General features: G+C 45.2%; 2 protein-coding genes across 2 annotated transcripts in view; both read right to left on the reverse strand.

Annotated features, from left to right (window-relative positions):
- LOC141121579 (uncharacterized) overlaps positions 1-18,657 on the reverse strand; it is a 174,657-nt gene that overhangs the window by 116,694 nt on the left and 39,306 nt on the right. The gene's annotated exons all lie outside the window — the stretch shown is intronic.
- LOC141121554 (uncharacterized) lies at positions 1,294-18,004 on the reverse strand. Its single transcript, XM_073611182.1, has 8 exons — positions 17,923-18,004; positions 14,207-14,267; positions 9,811-9,924; positions 9,550-9,684; positions 9,340-9,463; positions 8,952-9,223; positions 8,721-8,862; positions 1,294-4,885 (listed from the first exon to the last, which is right to left on the reverse strand). The coding sequence occupies exons 3-8, from the start codon at positions 9,904-9,906 to the stop codon at positions 3,474-3,476; spliced, it is 2,181 nt and encodes a 726-aa protein (XP_073467283.1). The 5' UTR covers positions 9,907-9,924; positions 14,207-14,267; positions 17,923-18,004; the 3' UTR covers positions 1,294-3,473.

Genomic DNA, 18,657 nt, shown 5'->3' on the forward strand with positions numbered 1-18,657 from the left:
CATTCTAAATATTGTGTCTGGGTTTCAGGTGGTCTGAAACCCGGACACACGATTCCAAACCCAAACTGTCCAGGTGAATCACGGACAGGTGGCAACCCAATTGGAGATGAGATTTGTCAAAGGGACACAGCTCATCACAGACCACAGCACTGTGCGCCTCCCCGGGGACACGCAGCATGTCCAGCAGGACAACATATAATGTCCACTCTGAACCAGGAGGTTCACGCGCAGCCATCACATTACTACAGACTGGGTGGGAAGCAGGTAAATAAACCCTTATAAGCACAGCCCCTATCAGATGTGCCAATCAATGCCCAACAGATGCCAACAATGCCCCATTAATAAAGTCTGTCAGTGCTCACCACCGTGCCAATCAGAGCCCACCACAGTGCCAATCAGTGCCCATCACTGCCCAGCAGTAACACCTCTCAGTATCTCATCATCAGTGCTGCCTATTAGTGTTCATCAGTGCCAATCAGTGCGGCCTATAAGTGCCGCCTATCAGTGCCCATCAGTGCTGCATATCAGTGCCCATCATTTGTACATATCAGTGCCTCCTCATCAGTGCCGCCTCATCAGTGCCAGGGCCTGGCTCAGCCCTTCCTCCTTTGAGCTGGCCGCTCAGCTGTCAGCTAATTGCCAGCTTCTATCTCTCCACAGTGCCTCACCTGTTGATGATATCCTGCTTGTCAGTCCTGCTTACTTAAGCCGCCCAGCCCAGATGAACTCTGCATTCGCCTTGGTCAACATCACAGAGACTTTCTCCCGCGCTCCTGTTAAAGACTTGCTTGACTGAAATTCCTTCTACCTCCAGATCCTGCTTGCTGTTTCACTACGCTGATTCCTGGCTTCCCGACTTTCTAGCTTGTCTGACTATCTGTTCCGGTTACCAAACTTTGGCTATGTTTTGACTAAATTTGTTCTATTTACTTTTATTATTAAACAAGTGTGATTTAACTGTACTTCTGCCTCGGTCTGATTCATGGTTTCTGACAAGGAGAAAACTACATTTTATGACAGAAACTCAGTCTTTTTTAGTTTGTTTATCAAAAAATAAAAGCATCAGAGGTGATCAAACACCACCAAAAGAAAGCTCTATTAGTGGGAAGAAAAATTCTAAAAATTGAGTTTGGGTACAGCGCAATTGTCATTCAAAGTGCAACAGCACTGAAAGCTGAAAATTGTCCTGGGCAGGAAGGGGTGAAAGTGCCTGGTATTGAAGTGGTTAAAAATGACATTGCAATTCATCCAGTGAAAGTGCATGTACATTTATTCTGTGTGAATGGGAGAAAAATGGTAAAACAAAGAAACAATGCCTAAAATAGTAAACAAAGGGGTCGATAAATAGAAAATTTGTTGGTCAAGTGTGATAAGCATTTTCTCAGCTGTGATAAATTCAGGCCACAGTGATTTCCTACAATAGTCAGTACCATTTAGCGGCCACAATGGTGTATATTACCTAAAATTCATTTATCTGTAAAACTTGAGCAATACCACATTTTGGTCAAAGATGGAGCCATTGGGTCATAGAAAATCAGTGTATGAAATAAAAAATAAAAAAACACCAACACTTGTCTTGGGTGGGTGAATCCTGGTCACCTAACTTTTTATTAACAAATCTCTAAGTCAGGGGTATTGAGTTCAAATTCAAGGAGATCCGGTCACCAAAATTTTCTTCTGGCTGGGGTCCGAATCTCAAATTTGTGCTAGGAAAGATTGTAAAGGTCTACTTTCCTTTTTTTGGTGCAAGCCACGCTTTCTGGCGCTTTTGTTTCCTCCACACACTCTGGTAATAATCTGTCAATGTCCCAATTAGTGTTCCCCCTTACATTAGGTACCCATACCAGAGTAATTAATTGATGGGGGCACCCAATGTAGACTACTCCCATAAATCAGTTGCCACTGTCAGAGAACCCCTTTATATCAGGTGTCCCCATCAGCATGCCCCCTAAGTAATGTGTTCCCATCAGAGTGCCACCTTACATCAGATATTCCCGTCAGAGTGCCCACTTACATCAGGTTTCTGCATCGGAAGGCCCCATACATCTGGTGTCTCCCATCAGTGTGCCCCCTTACATCATTTGTCCCCATCAGAGTGCCCTATTATACAAGATTCCCCCATCACAGTGCCCAATTACATAGGGTGTCCCCATTAGGGTGCCTCCTTACATCAAGTGTCCCCATCACATAAGGTGTGCCCAGAGTGCCCCTTTACATCAGTTGTCCCCATCAGAGTACTCCTTTACATCAGGTGTCCCCATCACAGTGCCACCTTACATCAGGAATTCCAGAGTGCCCCCCTTACATCAGATGTCCCTATCAGTGTGACCCTAAACATAAAATGTGCCCATCAGCGTGCCCTTTAACATAAAATAAGGGGCACTCTGATGGGCACATTTTAGGATACGGGGCACTCTGATGGGCACATTTTAACATAAAATGTGCCCATCAGCGTGCCCTTTATTTTATGTTAAGGGGCACGCTAATGGTCACATTTTAAGTTAAGGGGCACACTGATGAGCACATTTTGCTGTTCCCAGAGTGCCCCCTAACATAACATGTGCCCATCAGAGTGAACCTTAATGTAAAGAGAAAAAGTGTGCCCTTGTAAATATCACACCCCACATACCTTGAGGGCAGGAGCCCCGGCAGAGGTAACAAGCTGCAGGGGGCGGGAGCTGTGAGATACTATATATCAGGGATCCTCAAACTACGGCCCTCCAGCTGTTGCAGAACTACACATCCCATGAGGCATTGTAAAACTCTGACATTCACAGACATGACTAGGCATGATGGGAATTGTAGTTTCTGAACAACTGGAGGGCCATAGTTTGAAGGCCCCTGCTATATATCGTGGCCAGAAAGGAGAGAGGGCTGGGAGCCACAAGATAGCGAGCAGCGGGGGGCGGACATGTGACATCACGACTCAACTCACTGCCCGGCAGGGAGCAAGAGCCAAGAGGTTGTCAACAACATGGGGACGGGGTGCACACGTGATGTCACTGGTTGATGGGACGCCCACGGTCCCAGCAACCAGTGACTGCTGAGCGGCCGAGATGTGGCACTACACTGGTGGCCTGACGGTCCAGACAGGAGCGTAACTTGGTCAGTGTTTGACCACGGGCCGCCATTTAATGGCAGCTGCTCTAAGTGTTTGTGAAAGCTTACACCACATTTACTCAGCCAATGAGGTAATGACTTCATTTTATTTCTCAACTGCATTCCATGGCCAACACGGTACAGCACTTAATCCATGTCTTTGGTGATCTCTGATCTCCTTATGACCTGCTTCTTACATGATGAAGATCAGCCATGGAGTATATCTGAGGTGCTTCTTCCCCACATGAGAGTTGTGATGTCCAGCAACATTCATATAGAAGACATTTCCCGCACTCAAGGCACTAATACACCTCAAGGGTTGTGTGGGATCCCTGATGTACAGGAAGACAGGACTTCAGTGAGGAACAATTCCCTCACTCAGGACAGGAAGGGGGCTTCTTCCCCTTGTGAGATCTCTGATGTTTGGAAAGATTGGACTTCCTTGAAAAACATTTCCCACACTCAGGACAGGAATACGGCTTCTCTCCCGTGTGCAATCTCTTATGTGTGTAAAGATTGGCCTTTTGTGAAAAGCATTTCCCACACTCAGAACAAGAATAGGGCTTTTCCCCCGTGTGAGATCTCCGATGTGTGTAAAGACCGGACTTCTGTGAAAAACATTTCCCACACTCAGGACAGGAATACGGCTTTTCCTCCGTGTGAGACCTCAGATGTGTGACAAGTACTGATTTGCGTAGAAAACATTTACCACACTCAGAACAGGAAAACGGCTTCTCACCTGTGTGTGATCTCTGATGATTATGAAGATTGAATATTTCTGCAAAACATTTCCCGCACTCAGGACAGCAATAGGGCTTTTTCCCCGTGTGAGATCTCTGATGTCTGATAAGATTGGACTTCACTGAAAAACATTTCCCACACTCTGGGCAGGAATACGGCTTTTCCTCCGTGTGAGACCGTAGATGTAGGACAAGTTTTGATTTTCCTATAAAACATTTCCCACACTCAGAACAGGAATACGGTTTCTCACTTGTGTGAGATCTCTTATGTTTGGCAAGTTTGGACTTATCTGAAAAACATTTCTCACAATACGGACAGGAATACGGCTTCTCCCCTATGTGAGACCCCTGATGTATAACCAACTCTGATTTTTGTACAAAACATTTCCCACACTCAGGACAGGAATGCAGTTTCCCACCTGTGTGCAGTCTCTGATGACTGTAAAAAATTGACTTCCTTGAAAAACATTTCCCACACTCATTACAGGAGTACTTTTCCCCTGTGTGAGAACTCTGATATCTGACAAGCTCTGATTTTTTTACAAGACGTCTCCTGAATTTAGTACAGAAATACGGCTTCGCACCTGTGTGAGAACTCTGATGTTTGAAAAGTTCTGATTTTTGTAAAAAGCATTTCCCACACTCAGAGCAGGAATACGGCTTCTCCCCCAAGTGAGATCTCTGATGTCTGGAAAGATGGGACTTCTGTGAATAACATTTTCCGCACTCAGGACAGGAATACGGCTTCTCACCTGTGTGAGATCTTTTATGCATATTAAAAGCGGATTTAAAACGGAAGGACTTCCCGCACTCAGTACAGGAAAACCTCCTATCTGTTGGAAGGACGGCACCGTCCCTCACAGTCTGAGGTTCCTCAGGATAAGAGGAATACGATGGTCCATCTACACTGTGTGGTGCCGGATGGACATTTGAGGTAGTCGGGTTTTCTCCTGGACCATACTGTGTGATGTCCTCATCTTCTACTTTACAGTCTGGAGACAAAGTGAGACAATCCTCTGAGGTTTTCCTCATCTCTCGTCCATCTACTAAAATAAAAATAAAAAGATTATTACTAGACATGAGAAGATTGGTTCCCCTAAAACAGGACTCCGCCCACATCAGGCAGCTTTGTCTCTGAGGATCTTACAATTCCCCCCTCAAGGTAACTAGTAAATGGGTCCTCTGATCTTCTACCAGATCATTTCTTTATTCATGGACCTTAGTCAGAGAGTGAGGAAACAACGAGAACTGTCTTTTATAGGAGTGACAGTGATGAGGGGATTATAGGACGAGTGTCCCCACCCCCTCTATCTCTCATTGCCATCTTCCCAACACAAGAAGTAGAGCACTTCCTTATTTAGTCCATAATTTAGTCATGAATAACATCGGGGCTGAGCCCCACCCGAGTTCAGAAAGTGAGAAGAGGGAGATCAACCAAGATGAAGACTGGACTGATCCTGAAGTCCACCATCATTGGGTTATTGACTGACTTCTCCCTCATTATCACTTTCTGTTTAACCACCTCAATACCGCAATATAGTAAAAAGACAGCTACAGAGTGGTTCTGGGAGGGCATCTATGGAGGTCTTTTTGAGAATGCTCATCGGGAAGGGTCTGTGATCGCTGTGTGGCTTAGACATAGCGCATCACAGATCGTGGTAAAGGGCCAATCACAGCAGACCTTTGCCACGCGATTGCTGTGTCCAATCACAATCGATCACAAATGTAAACAAAAAAGGTCATCCAGTGTTTGACAGCTCGCTTTCCTTTACACAGAGACTGAGTGTGAGGGAAGGAGACAGATCTGTTGTTATAAATTTTACAGTCTTTTACAGTGTCACATATGAGTGCAGCCTAACCATCAGTGCAGCCTTATCAATGCACCCTCATCAGCACCCATCAGAGCAGCCTTTTTATCACACATCAGTGCAGCCTCATCAGTGCATATTAGCGCACATTGGTGCAGCCTCAGCAGTACCCATTAGTACAGCCTCATCAGCACCCATCAGTGCAGCCTCATCAGCACCCATCAGTGCAGCCTCATCAGCACCCATTAGTGCAGCCTCATCAGTGCCAATCAGTGCAACCTCAATAGCGCAACACAGTGCATCCTCAACAGTGGAGCCACATCTGTCCCAGTGTCCCATCAAGTGTGTCATCATAGCCAGCATACACTATGTCTAAAAAATTCTTTACCAGCAAGGAGGCATTCTAAATCCTCAGTATGACTGACGCAATCAGCAGGGAGCTTTCTGTGTCTGATTCTGATTCAGAATACGAACCGGTATTATGTAGTGGGTCTGCAACAGAATTAGAGGAGGAGGAGGAAAGTGTGCCCACCAAACTAGGGCATTCTGGCGAGGTGCAGGCAACCACCAGTAGTGCAGTACCTCTGTATGAAAGGCCAGGTACTAGTGGGGTGTCATGTCAGCCACAAAGGGTTAGGGCCCTTACCAGTCTCCCAGATGCACTTGAAAACCCTGTATGGCTTCCTCTTAACTCTGGAGCAGCTAATAGCCCCCCTTTTACTGCACAGCCAGGTGTCCAGGCCAACACAGTAAAGTGTGCACCCATATTTTTTTTTTTTCACAGATGATGAAGTTCAGTAGTGGACCAGTGCAACCATTATGCCCAACAATGTATTGCCAATAACCCAAATTCAAGTTATACCTGTCCGTATGAATGAAAATCGTTAACAGTCGAGGAATTCTAAATCTTTTTGGGCCTCACATTTAACATGGGACTTACACTTTTCCTGGTCTACCCATCCCATCCATCACATGCCCATTTATTCATCAGTTATGAAAGGAACACATTACTTTATGATCATGTGGTTCCCCCATTTCAGTGAGAACACCCAGTGCTCTCCCCGAAATGACCCAGCATATGTATACCTTACAAAATTTGAATACTGCTTCATTTTTTCTCTGATAAATGTTCCCAGTTGTATATCCCAGACAAAAACCATCTGTGCAGATGGGTTGCTTGTCCACTTCACTGGCAGGCTGGGCATCAAGCAGTTCATCTCCAGTAAAAGGGCTCGAAATGGGGTGAAACTTTACAAGTTGTATGACAGAGCTATACATTGCGGTTTGCAAATGGTTTACCTGGGGTTATGACTGAAGCTATCAGTCATAACCCCAGTATTTTTTTTTTCAATCAGTGCCCACCACTGTGATTCTCTGTCTCATGAAAGTGGTCAGAGCGGCCAATTAGCTGCTGGATCGCTTTCAGAAGCGGCAGGAGGACAGTCCGGGTTTTGAATCATGTGTCCAGGTTTCAGTCCACCTGAAACCCGGATTCATTATTCAGACAGGAATGTGGTTAGGAACAGGGCTTGAAAGGAGGGTGCCCAAAAGGTGCTTCACATCTGTTACAATCCTATAGTGCAGTGATGGTGAACCTTGGCACCCAAGATGCTTTGGAACTACATTTCCCATGATGCTCAACTACACTGCAAAGTGCATGAGCATCATGGGAAATGTAGTTCCAAAACATCTGGGGTGCCAAGGTTCGCCATCACTGCTATAATGTATATAGTGTAAAAAAAAAAAGTTTACTGTGTGCCCCTAACATGTTCGGGATTGGCTTAAAGAAAAAAAAGTGCCCCCCGCCTGCCAGTGTTTCTTGGGCTTACCGTTCAAAACAGTAAGCATGAGAAATGATCCGACGGTTCGCGCAGCTGGTCATAGAGATAAACACCAGATGAGATCAGATTTTGAATAAAAAAGGGCTGGCAACTCGGATCCTCTTAAATAAAAAATACTTTGTTACATGGGAACAGGTACAGAAATTTGTTGACGCGTTTCGGCTATGAAGCATTCAAAGCATACAGATTTGATTTAAAAACTTTTTTTTTTGTACCAAAATAGTCCCTCCCCAGGAGGGGTGGCTATGTCTTAATTAGAAATAATTAAATCAATTAAAAATACATGGAAAAGAGCAACACAGTAACAATAGGAAAAAACATAAAACAAAGCAAATCCTTTGTGTTGCTCTAACCAGTATAACAGATGAGACCAGATTGTCTCTGATCATCTCTATGATGTTTGAGGACCGGAGCTTTTTTGTTTTTCCCATAAAAAAACAAACAAAAAAAAAATTGTTTACTTCCGGTCTAGGGCGGAAGTAAACAACTTTTATTTTTTTTTAACTAGTTGCCGCCTGTCCACCGTCAAATGATGGCGGGGTGGTGCGGCTCTCGTTCTGGGACACCGTCGAAGGCGTGACCCCGATCTCTGTAAAGAGCCACGTCCGTGGCTCTTTAACCATGTGATCGGCTGTGTCCAATCACAGCCTGTCACATGTAAATACGGAGATGCCGGTAATCGTCGCTCCTTGCCTCACACTGAGAGAGTGTGTGGCGAGGAGAGCCAATCTACAAATGTAATCAGGGCATTGATCATCAGTGCCCTGATTACATGTGTAGATCGGCACTGAGGGATACTAATAGGGATACTGATGGGCGGCACCAATGTGCACTATCCCTCCACCTAACACACCCAGCACAGCCAGCAAACAACAAAGCAAGTAAACCTGGTAGAATTGTTCTGTCAGAGATCTTACTAGACCCAGGCATGGAGCAGAAGACCCAAGACATATACTCCAAGTGCCTAGGTTGTGCAACACCTATGGTGAAAGTCAACATTTTGTTGCCAGCTGAACCCTGGAATCTCCATAAATCCAGTCTAGATACATAAATTGTGTCTGGAGCACAGAGAAGGAAGATTATTAGAGAGGAATACAGGAATACAGGGCGGGGAACACAGCTCAGGAAAGTGACCAGGGTATTACAGGCTGATATCACCCAGTCCTTGCACTATTCTGGACCAATCAGTGAGTAGTATGGGTGGAGGAATGTATTTAGTGTTAATGACCCACCTGTGCTGATCTCTGTAGGAGTGTCCTCCTCTATAAATGTCCCCGTTATTCCATCCTCCTCCATAGACTGCTGATCATCCCTCACATTTGCCTCTTCTTCTACTGCGTTACCCTCAGCTTTAGAATCTCTCAGGTCTCCACTCTGAATATATAATAAAAATGACATCAATTGTAACAATGCAGATAATGTACAGATCCTAATGATACTATCAGTGATTGTTCCTCATCTACCTGATGATGGTGAGGGATGGTGTGATCTTCATGTGTGGAATCCCGGGAATACAGAGGACGGGGACATCTCTCTGGTGGGTTTCTGTAGCTGGGTGACTCCACCATGGTGTCCTGGTACAGACCTTTGTGTACTTTTGAAATCTGTGCCTCCTGCATCACCCCATCCTTATCCTCCTCCTCTTTTACCTCTTCTTTAATATTGACCTGTGTGGAATCCCGGGAATATAGAGGATGGGGACATATCTCTGGTGGGTTCCCATTACTGGATCCATCTGTAGGAAACACACACACTGACTGAATACATTGTTTCTATGTGTTTATCAGATGATGGGGGATCTAGGTGGACCCTCCGTACTGCTTTCTCCTTTACAATAAAGTCTCCTCTTACCCGGTGATGTGAGGGGCGGCTGATTGTCCATCATGACGTCCTTGTAGAGATCCTTGTGTCCTTCTAAATACTCCCATTCCTCCATGGAGAAATAGACAGTGACATCCTGACACCTTATAGGAACCTGACACACACAATTATACAGTCACCATCCAGACACATCCCTTGTCTGTTACTGGATAATGTCCCAGAATTCCCAGCACCGCTCACCTCTCCTGTCAGCAGCTCCATCATCTTCTTGGTGACCTCTAGAATCTTCTTTTTACGGTTTATCTCAGGTGCCAGGGAGAGAGGTGGAGGCACTGTGATGGTCATATGATCTCGAGACTTTACAGGAGGAAATCTCTGTATTTAGGCAAAACAGTAATATCATGTCACATTCCCAAAATCCTCCTCACCTCTCCGGTCAGGTCTGTGTTTTATTAATAGAGATAAGAGTGATGTCATGTGACCTCCCAGAATCCTCCTCACCTCTCCGGTCAGCAGGTAGATGATCTCCAGGGTGAGGTTTAGCAACCTCTCAGTCATGTGACTCCGGTCCTCCTCCATCCTCATTGATGTGGTCATGTGATCATTGCAGGTTTTCTGTAGACAGAGAATTATCTGGACTGTATTGGTTGTACAATATTAGAATAGGGATTTAAGGCAATAATAGGTGTGTTGCCCCCAGTAGGAATTTGTAGCTTCCCTCTAATGTTTGTATTTTTGAAAACTGTTGCTTGTAGAGTTACCAAAGCTATAATACACGCTAAGATTGAAGTCACACTACAATATTTGTTACTATATATATATATATATATATATATATATATATATATATATATATATATATATATATAGCAACATGGGATCTTCCACTTCCTCCAGCCTAATTTGGTCATGTCATTACTTGATTCTTGATTACTGTATCATTTGTAGTCCATACCATCAGCACCCAACAAGGCTTAATGCTAGGTGACCCCCGGGACTCCCTACATCATCTCCCCCCCCTAATGCTGGCCATACACTAGAACTCATTTTCGAAAAACGGACATTCGGCCGTGAGAGCAAACGATGGTGCCATTATGTAATGACCGATAAATTGTTCAGTGGACATAAATGAATCCATTTTTTGTTTGTTTTTTTACATATACCTAGTGCAAACAGTTCAGATGGGAAACACATTAACCTTTCAATTTATCGTTTCCAAACTTGTCCTTCGTTTTTTCGGCTCAAAAACGTTCCAATGATTATCGATTTTGTGCCCATTAACTGGCCGAAAAAATGAACGAACTGGCCAAATGACCGAATTTCGGACGATTTTTCATATAGTGTATGACCAGCATGACTCTCCTATTCTATTCTTACCTATTTTCTTCACTCTGAGTAGTTAAAATGATGTGGCATTTAGGGCTGGGGAAAAAAATCGATTTAAATCCTGTTCGAGTTGAGAGGTCAAATTGATTCAAAATTTGAGCAAATCGTTTTTTTTTTTTCACCACGCCAGTCCTGAGGAGCTGCGGGCAGGAGTTTTTAGGTGAGGCCGCGGCTTCAGCCTAGTCCGCAAAGCCGGACGCCGTGGACTAGGCCGAAGCCACAGCCTCGCCTAAAAACTCCTGCCCGCAGCTCCTCAGGACCGGCGCGGTGTCCAAAAAAAAAAAACTCGATTCGAATCGTGAATCGAGTTTTTTTTAAGAAAATCGCCCAGCCCTAGTGACATTCAACCTAACCTACTAGACCCTTCTCAGTAATACACTAGACTCTCAAAAAGACCGGGTCTTATTAGTGTTGCTTTTGTAAATGTATACGGTTGTCTGGAATGTATACCATTGAAACATGATATTGGGACAGAGAGTGGGAGTCTTTTCATATTAACAAGCTGGGAAATCACCAAGTTAACATGATAACTTGGGCAGCTCCCGTCCCTCAGCCCCGATCTGCAGCTCCTCACTCCTGCTGTGAGGAGGACATTGGTGGCCAGGTTGGAGGCCTGGGAGAGGAGGACAACCCAGGATGATTAGTGCTTCTGCTCTGCCAAAGGTACCATAGGACTGTGCAGGGAAGGCTTGCATTAAAAGGGACACTGTGTTGTGTTAAGGGGGTGTAAAAGGGGCGCTGTGTGGTGTAAAGGGGGTGTAAGGGCAGCACCCCTTGGTGTAAAGGGGCACTGCATGGTGTAATGGGGTGTAAAGGGGCACTGTATGGTATAAAGGGGCACTTTTTATACTTTTATAATGTGGGGACACTTTTATATATTTATATATATTATACACTTTTTGGTCCTATATATTTATACACTTTTAAATCCTATGTGGTAAATGCATGAATAATGTGTGGAGTAGAAATGTAATTTAATTGTGATTTGTTTCTACAATGACAATAAATCTTATCTCTTATCTCCAAAGGGGCACTGCATGGTGTAGTGGGGTGTAAAGGGGCGCTGCGTGGTGTAAAGGGGAGGCAGTGTTGTGAAGGGGAACTGAGGACACTGTGGGACTGCTTTAAAGATGGGACAGTGATGTAAAGGGGACTATGATGTGAATAGTATGCTGAAGATGATGAGGGGGGGACCATGATGTGTTATAGTGCTAACGAAATTCGGACCTCTGCCGGAAGGAAATTTTGCTGACTGGACTGTCTACTGAAGATCTGGTCTGGTATTATGTAGGGAGGCGTCTAGTTGCTCTTGGGTCTTGTGAGTAAAGACACAGCTAAAGGATATTAGAGACTTTGTGCTGCTTAAACCCCCTGGTGCTAGGAAGTCAGCTATTGGTCTAGCAAAGGGAACACAGACTGGTGTTCTGAAGAGCTTTGTCCATCTGTCCTTCCTAAAGGAAGACTGCTCTGGGGCTCAAAGAGAATTACTACTACCACCACCACTACTACTACTACTGCCTGAAAGCTGAAGTCCACTGCTTCAAGCAGAGACTCCAACATAAAAAAAAAACACCCTTAGACTGGTCATTGAAGAAATGTGTGTGTGAGCCTATTTGCCTAGATATGGGGGGGGCAAAGCTTTTGGTGAAGACCTGGACAGTATTCCTGCAACTCCTAAGTGAGAGGCTACACCGCTGTACAAAATCTTTTATATTTAGCAGAACACATCCATGAAAAAAACATTGTTAGATTTAAAAGCAAGGCTGGCTGAACTTAGACTCCCTCTAATATTCAGAAGCAGAGCTGTGGGTGAGGCTTATGAAGTGACACCAAGAAATGGGAGCAGATAACACCACTTTGGTGGTTAAATGTAGATTTATGGAAAAGTTCAAAACACCATCATTCAAGACCATGACTGATTAGTGGAAAAGCACTGTCTGAGATAACAAGGGACTTCTGAGGGAATACAATATGATGGAAGGCTTACAAGTTGCTGGGTGTATGAGGAGATCTTTCATAGTGAGAGGATAATGGAATTGTCTCCAGTAATTGTTGTGTAATGTCCATGTGGTGGTGGGAGATAGTATTTAGATTCCCCACTGCCATTTAAGTGAAAGCTGCACTGTCCCTTCTCCACTGGTTTCTTTCCCGGCCATTACACCTATTCTCTCCATGACAAGATGGGTTCTGTCCCTCTCCTACTCCCACACCATGGTGTGCACCTACCATAAATGACCTGTTTTAGCTCCCAACAGGAGAAGCCAGCTTTCCAAAGATGGCTGTCTGAAGCCCATAATAGGGAACAATATAGTCCTCAATGCCAATCTGAGGAAGTGACGTAGTTGCTCTCTTTCAGGTTGGTGTACAAAATGACAGCACTGCCCCTGCCTACAGCGTTATCTACCTACCCCATAATTGGGTGATCCCACACACCCTCTTATAGTGAGGGGTGGGGTTATACACCTCCCTTTTACTATTGGTCGCTGACCAGGTAAAAAGGCTGTGCAGGGCATTATGGGTGAGCGCCAAAATCATTCCAAATTCAAATCTTGGAAGTAATTAAATAATAAAAAAAAGTGCTGCTCTGCTTGTAAGATTCAGTATAATATCTCTAAAACATAAAAAGTGAACACACGGTTGATCTTCTAACCCCAAATACAACAAATAGGTGTCAGGTCACCTTGAGGCTAGGTGGCAGATGCACACTGTTGGGATCAGGAGTGCACCGCAAGGTAGCGGACCCTACGACTGACTGCTGCGGATGGGAGTCAGGGTGGTAAGGAAGGCAGGGCCGCTGGAACACCAGTACGGATCCCACAGGGGTTAGAGCGTAAGATTCCCTGGGGCGTGGAGTCTAAGAGCCAGCAGGTGTTCACCAGAGCCTCTAGTGGTGAGGATGGACTGGGCTGCAACTGGCTCCAGGTCATGACCCCCAGGGTCCCTCAGCTCACACCCACAGTAGGCCAAAGGAGGATAGGGATAGTAAGGGAATAAGCCAAGGTCGGGGCCACAAGCAGACAAGGACAACAGAGTTCACGCCAAGCTTCAGGGTGACAGGCAAGCAGGGATAGTCGGGGACACGCCAAAGGTCAGGGTCACAAGCAGACAGGCCAAAGTCGGTAACTGAAATCAGACGTAGGAAACGCAACAAGTACACACGAAAGCTAACACACAATGGTTGATCAGCACTGCTGGCTTGCAATGTACAGGTTAAGATAGGAGCTGGGGTGGGGCCATGCTTAGAGGAGAGGTTATAAAACCAGCCAGGTGTGAGGGGCTGGCCACATGAGGAGCAGGTAAGCTGACAGAGAAAGATTACTGCATAACCATGACAATAGGCCAAAATGTAAATGATAAAAAATGAATAAATGCCAACAAACACCTTGCCACCCTCCTAACCCACTAAAGTGCAAAAAAATACTCAACCAGAGCTATTCGCACCTACTAAAATAAGATAAAGATATAGCAAAAAAAATGTGCTTGTATGAGAAAAAATACCAGTTACACTTACCGGTAACAGTGTTTCTGGGAAATCTTTCAGGGCGGCACACCGGATAGATGACTGGTCCCACCTAATAGGAAACACAATCAACAGATAAAAGGTTAAAACCCCCGCCCTTCCCCCTGCCCCTCGGTTATGCCAAAGTATTAGGTTATCCAGATGAATGAGGGAAATCTTTCTAGAGTAACTACACCAAGGGGTGGGAAGATTTCCCAGAAACACCCTTACCGGTAAGCGTAACTGGTATTTTTCTCCAGTCATCTATCAGGACGGAACACATTTGTTCTATTGATGCTCCGGCGTTCTCCACACAAGAGGCTGCCAGCGATCTCGTTGAACGGGCTTTTAGATGAGCTTGTACTGGGGACCCTGAGTACTGCTCATAAGTTATACCAATGGCCTGTTTAATCCACCTGGCCATTGCTTTTCTAGAAGCCTGCCATCCCTTTCTCGGGCCACTAAAAGAACTGAAAGGTGGTTCGATTTCCCAAAATCTCTTACTCTAAGTACGTCAGTAGACATCTTCTGGCGTCTAATAAATTAAATTTATTTTCTCTTTCATTCCTAGGATTTTCACAAAAGGAAGGTAAAATGATTTCCTGTGACCTATGGAATTGAGAGGTTACCTTGGGGAGGTACAGGGGGGTCCTGTCTCAGATCAACCCTGTACTTCAAAACCAACAACAGGGGCTCCTTAATAGACAGGGCCTGGAGATCGCTTATCCCCCTGGCCGTAGTAATAGCCAGCAGGAAAGCCAAGTTTAAAGATAAAAATCTAACTGAAACATGCAACGCTGGTACAAAGGGGGCTTTCATCAGCGCCTCTAACAGCAGGGTCAGATTCCAAGGCGGGAACCTGTTAATCCTAATGGGAGTCAACAAAAATCTTTTGACCCAAGGATCCAACAAGAGCCTCTGGTCCAAAAATATAGATGGACCTGGACTCTAAGGGTGTTCAGGGTTACCCCCCTGATCTACCCCTGCTTGTAAAAACTCCAGAACTACTGGTACAGATAGAAGGCAGAGCCTTATCCCGACACCAGTGCGAAAACTTTCCAGACCTTTGCATATATTTTCCTAGTGACTGGGTTCCTACAAAACAGAAGGGTCTTGATCACTTTTTCACAGCATCCCTTCACCCAGAGGATCTCTCTCTCATGAGCCAGGCCATCAAGCAAAAGAACCCAGGGACGGGGTGACGAACCGGTCCTTGCAAAAGCAGAACCCGTCTGACTAGGAGGCACAGTGGGGGAAACACTGACCATCCCATCAGAAAAGGAAATCTGGCTCTTCTTGGCCACCATGGGGCAACTAAGATCTGCTTGCACTCTGAACGAGCTAACTTCTGCAGGACGCATGGAATTAACGCTAGAGGGGGGAAAGGCTTATGTCAGGCTGCAACTCCACTCCTGGGCCAATGCAACCACTCCCTCTGATCTCTGCTCCCAGATGAAAGAGAAATATCGTCCCACCTTCCTGTTCTTCCTGCAGGCAAAAAGGTCTATATCTGGGACCCCAAATCACAGACTTATCTGAGAGAAAACTTCATTGTTCAACTCCCATTGCCCTTGATGGATGGGTTGTTGACTCAGAAAGTTTTCCTTTTATGTGGAACGCTGAAATCGAGGGAAGGATCTCTTCCGCTTAACCTATAACTTCCAGGGACAAATTTAGTAGATTCTGGGACCTGGTCCCCCCCCCTGACAATTTAGGTAAGCAGCTGTGGTTATGTTGTCTCATAGGATCTGCACTTCTCGCCCATAAATTCTGTCCTCAAATGCCCTCAAGGCCTGTCCTACCACCAGGAACTCTGTGTAATTGGAGGAGGCTTTTTCTTCAGCCGTGATCCAGGCTCCCTGAGCTTGTCGATCTTCCAGGTGGGCACCCCAACCCCAGGAATTCACATTATTTGTTAGTCTGACTGGAGTCCACTGGGCCCAAGGCCGACTCAACTCCAACCTGTCCTCGTCTAGCCACCATCCTAGAGAGGCTTTCACTTTTTCTGGAAGGGACACCTTCCCGTCCAGGGAATCCCTCCTTCTCTCCCAGGAAGAGATGGAAGAACGGAAGTTCCCTGGAATTAAGCAGTGCCCATGGAACCGCTGGGATGCATGAGGTCATCAGTCCTAGGGCTCTCATGATCTATCGGCGTGAACAGTCCCAGCAGGGTATTGTCCTATTCCAGGAGTTTCATACCCTCAGGGGTCCTCCCTGAGTGGGGCTTTCTGGGTACAGGGGGAGTGCCCTTGGCGCTCCAATGGACAGAGATTTCTCCCTCCTGTGTTTCATCCAGGTTGTGGGGCACTGGGGGTGAAGAGGCCGGCAGCTGGAGCCGCATGACACATGGCCGGGAGATTAAACCATTTCTACTAACTTTCTTCTTTTCTTGTTGGGTAGGAAGAACTTTTGAACCCTGGAGTCTACTAAGTATCCCAAAAACACTTTTGTCTGGAAAGGTTCTAGGGATGACTTTTCCCAATTGACAATCCAACCCAAGAACGAGGCCTGGAGTGCTCAGCATCTGCACCTGCGCAGAAGAGTTCCAAGGCGGGCAACTGGGAAGTTTGCCAGGCTCCAGGCCATGTGTCATGCGGCTATTTTGTGCGGTCATGCAATGCTGTACCCAAACGAAATTTGTGTCTCTTTTTTCCCCACAAATAGAGCTTTCTTTTGGTGGTATTTGATCACCTCTGCGGTTTTTATTTTTTGCGCTATAAACAAAAAAAGAGCGACAATTTTGAAAAAAAAAAACAAAAACATTTTTTGCTTTAATAAATATCACCCTAAAATGTTTTTTAAAAAACAAATTTCTTCATCAGTTTAGGCCGATATATATTCTTCTACATATTTTTGGTAAAAAAAAAAAAAAAAAAAAAAAAATCGTAATAAGCGCATATTAATTGGTTTGTGCAAAAGTTATAGCATCTGCAAACTATGGCAAAGATTTATGGCATTTTTATTTTTTACTTTTGACACATTTTTGGGACCATTGACATTTATACAGCGATCAGTGCTATAAAAATGCACTAAATGCTATGTAGATGTCATTGGTAGGGAAGGGGGTTAACACTAGGGGGCGATCAAGGGGTTAAATGTGTGTTGCCTCAGTGTGTTCTAACTGTGTGGGGATGTGACTGATTGGAGGAGGAGACATATCACTGTTCCTACTTAGTAGGAACAAACAATAGATCTCCTCTCCCCTGACAGAACAGGGATTTGTGTGGTTACACACACACAAATCCCCGTGCTGGCTCTCGTGCATGTGATCGCTCCCGCCGGCCACGCGCATCGGGTCCCCCGCCGCTCTTAAAGGGGACGACGTACCCGTACGGGGTTTTACGCAGCCGTGGCATTCTGCCACTGATGTTTTTAGCAGCTTTTTATTTGTTAGTACTGATTGCCAGCAGCGCACTTGGGTCTGTTGATTGTATTGATCAAATCCTGGAAATTGCAATCAAATTTCAATACAACTCGAATCTGAATCCGATTCCTCATCACAAGAGGCTGCTAAGGTGAGAAGGTGAAACATCTCCAAGATGAAGAGAATGTTCCGGTTCTGTAAGTTGGGAAATGTTCTGCCCCTGAAGGGGTTAATCTAGGTTTCCACACTATATATGTGTGTATCATCATCTGCTGGAGATAAAAGACATCACAGTGACTATGGAGGAAGAGGACGGACATGACGGGGGGTTACTGGGTGTAAATAGAAAATAAGATCTTATTACCTCCTCTACTGCCACTTCCAACAATATCTTCTCTCTACTTCCTCCCGACTCACCTCTCACCCAGAACTTCCTATTTATACCTGACATCACTTCCTGTCTGTACCTGACATCACTTCCTGCCTTCCATAGACCTACTGTTATAGTATGCATATGTAAAATCACCACTTTGTAAAGTTCAGAGGAACTGTCGCCCCAACAAACTTTTCATGCTGTGAATAAGACTATGCACAGCGTGCGGCATTGCAATCTCATCCATTTAAAACAGAAGAGCACACACTAAATTACACGGGTTCTGTGGCTGATTAAGGTGGTAATTAAACTCACTTGGTGCCTTCTGTGCATTAAATTAGCCTCAGAACCTGTGTAATTAGTATGTGTTTCCAAACCCAGGAGCCTGCATTCACTATATTTGGTCTCATACAGAACATGGAAATGCAATAGTTTTATTAAATATGAACCGCTAAATGTGGGAAAAATTTAAGTGTTTGTTAACCCACTTTTATTAAATGCTCCCATCCTCTTTGCACCATTATAATAATTGTCCCTGTGCCTGTGTTATGTAAAAAAAAAAACTGCCTGATTGTACCTATATGAGTGCGGCTCTAGGCGCTCAGCTGATTCCTCTGCTCTCTCAGCTCACAGCTGCAGTGGGCGGGGCCGAGCCCTCCTGCTGACGTCAGTTGGAGAGGAGGGGGAGAGAGGAGAGAGAGAGACGACAATCGGCTGAGCCGTGCT

The sequence above is a fragment of the Aquarana catesbeiana genome, unplaced genomic scaffold (genome assembly GCF_042186555.1).
Source record: "Aquarana catesbeiana isolate 2022-GZ unplaced genomic scaffold, ASM4218655v1 unanchor225, whole genome shotgun sequence".
NCBI lineage: Eukaryota > Metazoa > Chordata > Amphibia > Anura > Ranidae > Aquarana > Aquarana catesbeiana.

What these genes read in the sequence shown, in the direction of transcription:
- LOC141121554 (XM_073611182.1), bottom strand. Translation starts at nt 9,906, where the DNA reads ATGACCACATCAATGAGGATGGAGGAGGACCGGAGTCACATGACTGAG. An exon ending in TGGAGCTGCTGACAGGAGAG is followed by an intron (nt 9,464 to 9,549) that starts GTGAGCGGTGCT and finishes TGTGTGTGTCAG; the next exon opens with GTTCCTATAAGGTGTCAGGA. An exon ending in TCCTACAGAGATCAGCACAG is followed by an intron (nt 4,886 to 8,720) that starts GTGGGTCATTAA and finishes TTTTTATTTTAG; the next exon opens with TAGATGGACGAGAGATGAGG.